The 10,349-nt window shown below is 44.7% G+C and overlaps 1 protein-coding gene across 1 annotated transcript in view; it reads right to left on the bottom strand.

Annotated features, from left to right (window-relative positions):
• Window positions 1-50: 50 nt before the first annotated feature.
• gba (glucosidase, beta, acid) overlaps window positions 51-10,349 on the bottom strand; it is a 16,752-nt gene continuing 6,453 nt past the window's right edge. The window contains exons 3-8 of the mRNA XM_048620326.1: window positions 8,576-8,782; window positions 8,267-8,400; window positions 7,308-7,480; window positions 6,217-6,454; window positions 5,413-5,637; window positions 51-748 (exon numbers count right to left, since the gene is read on the bottom strand). Of these exons, the coding sequence (XP_048476283.1) occupies window positions 656-748; window positions 5,413-5,637; window positions 6,217-6,454; window positions 7,308-7,480; window positions 8,267-8,400; window positions 8,576-8,782 (1,070 nt within the window). The 3' untranslated portion in view covers window positions 51-655. The remainder of the gene's footprint in view (window positions 749-5,412; window positions 5,638-6,216; window positions 6,455-7,307; window positions 7,481-8,266; window positions 8,401-8,575; window positions 8,783-10,349) is intronic.

Here is a 10,349-nt window from a genome sequence, read left to right as displayed (position 1 = left end):
AGGCCTGTAGTGTAATCACAGTGATTGCACCTATCTTACTTTTGAGCTGTACCCAAATTGCCTCAGTGGATGAGCCCTCCTGCATGTCCCACCTGAGCGCAGATGTAACATTGTCCCTGATTAGTAATGCATTAGAAGCTGGCATCATCGGAACAAATCCAACAAAGATGGAGAAACTAGAGAATGGAATAGTGTCTTTACAGGAAGCAGAGTATGAGGATGTACAGTCAAACTAACTGTGGGAATCAGGCATTTGTAGTGGGAATGGCAGCTGCCTATCCCCAGAAATGGAAGCACGGATGTCAAGGAAGGGAGAGGAAGAGTCAGAGACGGACCAGGTGAAGATGACAGCGTGGTGGAAATTGGAAGTGAAATTGATAAACTTTTCCAATTCTAGACAAAACAGAGAAGCCGCAATTATGTCATCAGTATACAGAGAAAGAGTTGAGAGTGAGGCTCAAGTACGACTGAAACAAGGAATGCTCAACATACCTCATAGTGAGACACATATAACTGGGGCCCATGCAGGTACCCATGGCCAAAGCTTTGACCTGAAGAAAGTAAGAGGAGTTAAAGGAGTTGTTGTTCAAAGTGAAGACAAGCTCAGTCAGGTGGCAGAGGATGGTGGTGGATGGGGACAGTTTAGGCCTGCTTTTCAAGGAGAAGCGAAGAGCCCGGAGACCACTCTAATGGACGACGTACGTGTAAAGTGATTGCACATCCAAGGTGAAAAGGAGGTCGCTAGCACCTGCAAATAGAAAATTTTGAAACTGACGTAAAATATCTGTGGAATTGTGGATGTAAGTGGGAAGGGACCGGACAAGGGGAGAAAAACAACCGAGTCGAGGAAGGAAGAGAGGAGTTCTGTGGGTCAAGAACAGGCAGAAACAATGGGTCTGTCCAGGAAGTCCTGTTTGTGGATTTTGGGAAGGAGGTAGAAGTGGGCTGTACGGAATTGGGGGACTATGAGCTTGGAGGCAGTGGGGACAGGGAGATCACCAGATGAAATGAGATTAGTGATCGTTGTGGACATAGAAGCCTGGTGTTCAATGGTGGGGTCGTGGTCAAGGGGGAGATAGGAGGAGGTGTCTGAGAGCTGGTGGCTCAGCCTCTACAATGTAGAGGTCAGTGTGCCAGACAATAGGACCACACTTGTCGGTAGGCTTGTTTACAAATCAGGGTTGGATCTGAGAGCACAAAGTGCAGTCAGTTCAGAGGGAGATAGATGAGGGGGGGCAGACAAATTAAGGTGACCAATGTTATGTTGGTAGTTCTCGATGAACAGGTTGAGCGCCAGTTAAAGACCAGAGACAGGGTCTAGGTGCAGGCAGCGTGTTGGACATGGGTGAAGGGGTCTGTGGGACAGGCAGACGACTCCTATCTAAAGAAATGGGCACAGAGGTAAAGGCAACAGAAGAGTTCAATGTCAAGTCGTGCCCAAAACTAATTGAGCTGTGGGTGCAGAGGGATAAAACTAAGGATCACCGTTGATCTCTTTGTGGCCTTAACTCTATATTTCCACCTATCCCCAACCATTTTATTGGCCCCTTTTTTGTTCAAGAATCTTTCCACCTCTGCTCTAAAAAATATTCAATGACCCACCTCCATCAATCTGTGGGGAAGAGAATTGCAAAGACTCATTCATCCCAAACAATTTCTGTTCATTCTCCAATTCAACGGGAGACCCGTTATTTTTAAGCCATGTCCCTTAGTTCTGGTTCCCCCACATCCTTGTAGTATCTCCATCAGGATCTTATTAAATAGGATCAAGTCTTATTCTCGTCAACTCCAACAGGTACAAGCTCAATATCTCTCTAATCTCTCTCCACTGAAATGATCTGCTACTTTTCTATTCTTCCTGCCAAAGTGGACACGTTCACATTCTCCTACATTATATTCCATTTGCCAATTTTCCTCCCCACCCACTTAACTATCTCCTTTCCAGACTCTATTCTCAACACAACTTACTATCCTCCCTGTCTTATATGCTGAAACACCTCCTTAAATGTTTGCCACTTTATCTTGATTGACCCAATCCACCTTAACCAGCTGTGCCTTCATGTTTTCATAATTACACTTGCTCGAGTTCATAGCCTTCGTCTGAGATCTATTTCTCTCTCCCTCAAAATGGCAAGCGATAATCCATTGTATTCAACCCCTCACATTGTTTTACTATACTGGATCTGGTAGCGTACAAAGAACTGCAGATACTAACATTCTGGAACAAAAACAGAAATTACTGGAGAAACTCAGTAGGTCTGGCAGATGTCAGGTAGAAAATTGTCACCGACACAGAATTAACCACATGGACAAATGTGAAAGTTTTGTCATGTTATTGCAGTAAGTTTCAGAGTTACAGGGAGCAGGCACTACAAGATGCTCATTTGGAGAGCCGTCACAAACACAATGGGCCAAATGGCCTCCTCTGTACTTTAACAGTTCTGAAATTCTATGTTACTGTAATTGTGACCATGTCATACTTGTTTATTTCGATTTGGGTTGTCAATTCATCTGTCTTATTCCAAATTATGACTGCACTCAAATACCTAGCCCTTAGCTGTCGATTTTGTAATCAATAGCATTATCTGATGATGCACACTTAGGTTGTCTTCCATGTCCCCGCCTGCCATATCTGACCATTTCCCCTACTGCCAACTTTGTCTTCTCATCTTCCCTATTCAACTTATAACATTTTCTCAAATTTGAACCCTCACCACACAACCTCTGGTCTCCTTCTCTCCATAGTCTTCTCCAATATCACCTTCACTGGGTCATCACTGGACCAACACGAGGAGAGGCCACTTTGGATTTGGTGCTTGGCAATGAACCGGGCCAAGTGTCAGACCTGTTGGTAGGAGAGCATTTTGGCGGTAGCGATCATAACTCTGTTACTTTTACAATAGTCATGGAAAAGGATAGGTACATACAGCAGGGTAAGATTTATAATTGGGAGAAGGGTAATTATAATTCTGTTAGGCAAGAACTGGGTAACATAAAATGGGAACAGATGCTGTTAGGGAAGAGCACAACAGAAATGTGGAGATTGCTTAAGGAATGCATACTGCGTGAGATCGATATGCTTGTCCCTAGCAGGCAGGAAGGATGCAGTCGAGTGAGGGAGCCTTGGTTCTCGAGAGAGGTTGAGCAACTAGTTAAGGAGGTAGAAGGATGCTTACAGAAGGTTTAGGAAACAAGGATCAGGAAAAGCTCTAGAGGGATACAAGTTAGCCAGGAAGGAGCTGAAGAAAGGGCTTAGGAGAGCTATAAGGGGGCATGAGAAAACCCTGGCAGATAGGATCAAGGAAAACTCCAAGGCTTTTTGTACATACATGAGGAATAAGAGAACGACCAGAGAAACGGTAGGGCCGATCAAGGATTGTAAAGGGAATTTGTGCATGGAGCCTAAAGAGATAGGAGAGGTCCTTAATGAATACTTTGCTTCGGTATTCACAACTGAGAGGGACCTAGTTGTAGGGGAGGACAGTGTGAAACGGGCTGGTAGGCTAGAGGAGGTGGATGTTAGTAAGGAAGATGTACGAGGAATTTTGAGGAACTCGAAGATAGATAAGACCCCCAGGCCTGATGGGATTTATCCAAGGATTCTATGGGAAGCGAGGGAAGAGATCGCAAGGCCTTTGGCGATGATCTTTTCGACCTCACTGTCCACGTGTATAGTGCCGGAAGATTGGAGAGTGGCAAAAGTCATTCCCTTGTTCAAAAAAAAAGGGAATAGGGAAAACCACGGAAATTACAGGCCAGATAGTCTTATTTCAGTGGTGGGCAAATTATTAGAAAGGGCTCTGAGAAATAGGATTTATGATCACTTGGATAGGCACAGTTTGATTCATGATAGTCAGCATGGATTTGTCAAGGGTAGATCATGCCTCACAAACCTTACTGAATTCTTTGAAGAGGTGACCAAACACGTGGATGAAGGTACAGCACTGGATGTGGTATACATGGATTTAAGTAAGGCATTTGATAAGGTTCCCCATGGTAGGCTCATGCAGAAAGTAAGGAGGCATGGGATAGGGGGAAATGTGGCAGATTGGATTCAGAATTGGCTGATCCTTAGAAGACAAAGGCTGGTAGTGTACGGAAAATATCCAACATGGTGCTCGGTTACGAATGGTGTACCACAAGGATCTGTTCTGGGTCCTCTTCTATTTGTGATTTTTGTAAATGATTTGGATGTAGGAGTGGAAGGGTGGATTAGTAAGTTTGCGGACGATATGAAGGTGGGTCACGTTGTGGACAGTGCGAAGGGCTGTTCTAGGTTACAAAGGGACATTGATAGGATGCAGAGCTGGGCTGAGAAGTGGCGGATGGAGTTTAACCCTGAAAAGTGTGAGTGATTCATTTTGGAAGGACAAACTTGAAAGCAGAATACAGGGTTAACGGAAAGATTCTTGGCAGTGTGGAGGAGCAGGGGGATCTTGGGGTTCATGTCCACAGTTCCCTGAAAGCTGCCACCCAGGTCGATAGAGTTGTTAAAAAGGCGTATGGTGTGTTAGCTTTCATTAATAGAGGGATTGAGTTCAAGAGCCGTGAAGTTATGCTCCAGCTTTACAAAACCCTGGTTCGGCCACATCTGGAGTATTGTGTCCAGTTCTGATCGCCTCATTACAGGAAAGATGTGGAAGCGCTGGAGAAGGTGCAGAAGAGATTTACCAGGATGTTGCCTGGAATGGAGGGAAGGTCTTACGAGGAAAGGTTGAGAGAGCTAGAATGAGAGGTGACTTGATAGAGGTGTACAAAATGATCAGAGGTACAGATAGAGTGGACAGCCAGAGACCTTTTCTTAGGGTGGAGGTAGCTACTACGAGGAGGCATAGTTTTAAAGTGAGTGGAGGTAGATATAGGGGAGACGTCAGAGGTAGATTCTTTACTCAGAGGGTGGTAGGGGTGTGGAATGCATTGCCGGAGAGGGTAATGGAGTCGGCCTCATTAGGGTCATTTAAGCGGCTATTAGATAGGCATATGGATGATAATATAAGGTAGGGGTGGAGATTAGGTAGACCTTAGGTTTAGGGTAAAAGTTCGGCACAACATCGTGGGCCGAAGGGCCTGTACTGTTCTATGTTCTATCTATCTCCATGATCCTGCTTTGCAGCTCTGGCTGATGACCAGAGAAAAGCCGGTGAAATTTTTATCTCTGTTGTCTAATGGTATAGAGGTTAACTGAACAGCCTCTGCTGATGACACTATTAATCAGACACTGGGAGGCACTGAGCTAAATGGTAATACTTAGGTTTATTCCCCTTCAGACAACATACCCATCACAAATCCGATACCAAACTCATTGTGGTTCACATTGCAAAGTCTCACCATCATCACCTGGGGTTCCACACAGTAGGACTAAGGGCTCACATTTTCTGAATCATTTCAGTTCAATCCCATTCTTCCTCTCACCTGAATGATGTCATGGCTGTACATGGCACCTCGTTCCCAACTTCCCAGTTGTACTGTGTGTTCCCATGGCAAGTATCCAGTGCAGGCCTCTGTGGAAAACAGGTAATATTCTGGGAAAAGATCATGTGTGGTGCCCAGAGTTTTATCAGCTGGAGTGAGCAAATCGAGGTACCAGTGCACTGCGATGCCATGCACGTACTCAGCAACATGCACATCACTTAGGACCTGGTTAGATAGGGAGAAAAGATGTTGATCTGTCAGTGTTGTTGAGCCTTGGCGACATTCAGTGTTGGACAGACTGCATTAAACCTCTTTTTGATTCTGGAGGTTTCCGAGTGACTGCACTTGCTTTTCATTCACTATTCAAGTTCAGATCAGAGAGAACATGCACCAAATGTTTCATGTGCACACCTTTGCATCCAATCCATCTCCTTCCCCGCAAGACTCTCACCTGGGCCTTCTGGCCCCCATCTCTCACCCACACTCCTGACCAACCAACCCGCTACCTTGGCCTTGCCCATCTCTCCCATTACTTAGTTCCTTGCACATATTCCCAGTCTATCCATGCCAGCGCTCTGACATTACTGAATTGATGTTCTGCAGCAGTTACTTACAGACTGCATTTCATTCCACTGGAATCCATGTTATTGGCAAAGTTGAGCATTTGCGGATGTATATAGTAAAGAAGCATTCTTTAAGTTGAATATCTTATCATTCTTTATCGGGTTACCAACAAGAAGCTGCTTGTTCTACCCAACCAGACATAGCTGTCATTTCTGAGACTTCATTTCAAATCACACTCACCACCTTTGCCCAATAGGGCAACAAGAGTCTTTGATCATCGAGGATCATAAGCTGCATGTCCTTGTGAGAACTGTTTCGTAATGCAGGCCCAAGATCAAGCACAATGAAATCTCGCTGCATCTCTGCTGTGAACCCCATGCACTGGAAGCTGTAATCAGTTAGCATCCCTGTGGTGGGCTCATTTTGTGCTGTCAGTGCCCAAAACGTGAGGTTGTGCTTTGCATATTCATCCAGAAACCTGAAAAGAGAGGGGGAGGAAAAGAGAGATGGGGAAAGAGAGAGAAGAAAGAATGAAAAAGCAAGAGAGGAAGATCGAAAAAGAGAGAAAGCATGAAAAAGAGGTGGGGGGGGTGAGGGAGGGGAGGGGAGGGGAGGGAGGGAGGGAGAGAGAGAGAGAGACAGAGAGAGAGGCAGAGAGAGGCAGACATGGACAGAGAGATTAGACTGTGTGAAACAAGACTGATGGGAAATGGACAATATCAAACTCAATTAATTTCATTCTTTCACAAGAATATGTTTTCAATTAGAAACCTAAACTGTCCCCCTTTCTTTTGGCGCAATTCAAATCCAGCAGCTGAGTTTAAAGCTCTAACGTAAGCAAACAACTATATGTTGTGTTTGTGTTGTTGCCAGCACGTGGCAGGATCTCTATTGGAATAGGGCAAAATTTATGTGGAAAACTGACTGGAGGACTTCATCCCCTCTATTTAAAATATGACTTTATGGAAATGTTCAAGGGTCAAGAGGACACAGGCAGAGAATACAGCATTGAGCTTAATAATTCAGTCACTTTGTACGTGAGCACTCTTGGAAAAATGGATTGAAATTTCTGACTGTTCATTTGTGTACAGTCTTTCACCAGAAACGCTCAGGTCAGAGACCAGAAACCAGAAAGCAGAAAAACGTGTTCACTTTCCATCTGCACTTGACCTTCTTCATTCAACAGGTTTTCATCTTAAAGAACAAACCAAATCATGGCCATCAATGAGCTCCCAGTTCTCAAACTGAATGGCACAGCATAGTGTTTCCTCAAAAAAAGACTGAATGAGATTTGAGCTTATTTCTGGGAGTGGTAGGTGTGTCTGTCTCACCTGATGAAATACTTTGCCCATGACTTGTAGTATACTCCTCCAGGCTGGCCCTTCAAAGTTCCCTTCCCAATTGTTGAATTGCTCATTTTCATCCAGGGTGGAGCAGTCCATGGGCTGGCAAACAAAGACACGGGGCGTTTGGAAAGTGCTTTAGCCACTTTAATAATTGGAATCTAGTTGGAGAAGGAAAAAAAATCAGATTAGAATGGGACAACACAGTGTGGAGCCAGAGGTCAGGCAGCATCAGAGGGGTAGAAAAGTCACACTTCAGACCCTTCTTCAGAACTGGTCTTTCCGGACGGAGGAGGACAATGTTTTCAAGATGGGCAGCCTTGGAAGAGGCTGCGCAGTGGAGTTATAAGTCACTCAGAGATAGCCAGAACTGCAAATGCTGGAGTCAGAGTTCTGAAGAGTCCTGACCCAAAACATCGACTTTGCTACTCCTCTGATGCTGCCTGATCTGCTGTGTTCCTCCAGCTCCACACTGTGTGGTCTCTGACTCCAGCATCTGCAGTTCTTGCCATCTCTGAGATTAGAATGTTTAGGATCCACCACATGGGATTATGTTAAGGTCAACTCTTGGGATTATCAAAACGTAGGAAAATGGCTAGATGAGTGGTATTGGAAAGAAGAGGAGGGAACAGGATAAAGGGGAGCTCAGTGAGTTCAGGAGAGGAGGAACAGCAGGGGAATGGGCATGAAGGAAGGAAAGGGAAGGAGTGAACATGATGTGGGGAAAAAGGGAGGAGGCACTGAGGGAGGGGCAGGAGGGGAAAAATGGCAGAGGGCAGTGAGGGAAGAGACATAAAAGCAAAGGAGTGAGAGGCAATGTGGGGGAGAGGGAAGAAGCCAAATCAGGGAAAGGCTGCTGTTGCAGGAACGCAAAGGCTGACACTCTCCTTCCCCTTCCAAATTGCAATTGATCCTATTAACTTTGCAAACAAGGGCAAGCATTTCACCTTCATTTTGGTGTCTTCCTCTGTCAAACTGAAGTATTGCAGATCCAGGTCTCCAGGATGGTCATCATAAGTGTACACACGTGTCGAAAAATCACAGCTAGCCATTGGCACACGGATAATATTGTACTCAATTCCTGCATTTGGGAAAATTCGAAAGATGAAAGTGTGTCGGTGTTTCCAGAGCTGAGCTCTCATGTGGACACTACAACAAGGAAACATGCGGTTTGAACAAGGAGTATATAGCCATACAGGCGCATGCTGATAATTCTGGTTTTTTTGCAGCATGGTTTAGTTTTGATCCACACAAACCTTCTTCGGAAAAGTAGGATCGGAGAAGATTTTCCTGGGACCCAGCAGAAAGCGAGAGAATGTTGATTGCTGCAGCATCAGTGATTGCACCTCCAAAGCCTTTCATCTGCTGGTATATCTTCTTCACCTCAAAAGTCAGCTGCAAACCTAGGAGAACAAGGCTGTCATTTAGGGCACTGGAAATACGGAGTTGGATTTTAAAGAAAGCTCAGCAGTATTCAACTTGTTGCCATTGATGTATAAAAGGCTAGAATTAGGACTGAAGGATGCGTGAAGGTATCTGAAATTGGAGGTGGTTACAGAGACACAACCCTGGAAAAGATTTGAAAACAATGATGAATTTAAAATCAATGCATTGAGGATAGAAAGCCAGTGTAAATGAACTTGGACAGCAAGGAATAAGACAGAATACATTGAGCAGGAGGGTTCTTGTAGTGCTGTGGTAGTGTCCCTGTCTCTGAGCCAGGAGGCCCTGGATCAAACCCACCTGATCCAAGCATGTACTATAACATCCCTGAACAGGCTGATTTAAAATATTGGCCTGGCACTGAGTTTTGAATGAGCTGGTTTCTGAAGGAGGACATTACAGGAGTATAGCTAAAGACAGTACTAGAGCACGAGATCTGCAGGTGACCGAGGTAAGAATGAGGGTTTCAGCAGCAGGTAAGTGAAGTGGAGAAAGGAGATCGGACAGTAGTGGATTGAGGTACTGGAGACATGATCCTCATAATCAGGTTCTAATTCACCTCAGTTTACAGACGTTGCCTGAGGCAGCAACCAAGAAAAGAGGGGATGTTGATGTCACAAGAACAGAATCTATGGTGGGGGCAAAGGACTGTGGCTTCAGTCTCCTTGATGATTCACTGAACAAGGTTAAGTTCATCAAACATCACATGTCAAACAAGAAACCTGACCAATCTGATACACAGAAGGTGTCAAATGTAGTGGCTGAGAGGCAGAGCTGAGTCTTGTCAATACGCCAGTGGAACTTGATGTTGTGTTTTAATTCGAAGAAGCAGCACATGGGTGAAAAATAAGGAACCAAAGTTAGATCTCCAAGAAATTCTGGAAGCAACACTGCAAGGACAAGAAGAGAAGTCACTGCTAGAAATTGTCTCTGACTACAGTCAAAATAGAATCAAGTAAAGAAACCAATTTAAAAGCATTTTAAAAAGGAGAGAGAGGAAGGGAGACTTAGGGAAGGAATTCCAGAGCTGGATTCCCCTTCCTCAGCTTGCATCAAAGCCACATTACTCCTTTCATAATCAATAAGAAACATTGGTACTCCACTTGTGCTAACAGCAGGGGAGGCCATTTTCTATCTTATGCCCAATAGGAGAGGATAGAAGAGAGTATAACTAGGGTGGGAGGGGTCTTTGGTTTCGTTGGCTGCTCTTCCAAGGCAGTGGGAAGTGTAGACAAAGTCAATGGAAGGAAGGCTGCTTTTCGTAATGGACTGGGCTACGTTCACAACTGTAATTTCTTGCATTCTTGAGTATACCAGTTGCCATAACAAATTATAATGTATCAGGATCTGTAAAAATTGCTAAGAGTCATTATGGAATTTCCTTTATTCATTCACAGGATGAGGGTGTCACTTTTAGGAACCATTTATTGCCCATCCCTAATTGCCCAGAAGACAGTTCAGAGTCAACCACATTGCTATGGGTCCGGAGTCACATGTAGACCAGACCAAGTAAGGGTGGCAGTTTTCTTCCCTAAAGAACAGTAGTGAAGCAGATGGGTTTTTCCAACAATCGGCAACAGATTCATA

This window comes from Rhincodon typus, chromosome 46 (assembly GCF_021869965.1).
Source record: "Rhincodon typus isolate 14 chromosome 46, sRhiTyp1.1, whole genome shotgun sequence".
NCBI lineage: Eukaryota > Metazoa > Chordata > Chondrichthyes > Orectolobiformes > Rhincodontidae > Rhincodon > Rhincodon typus.
Note: the sequence above shows the minus strand (reverse complement) of the source record. Positions and strands in the feature narration are given on the sequence as shown.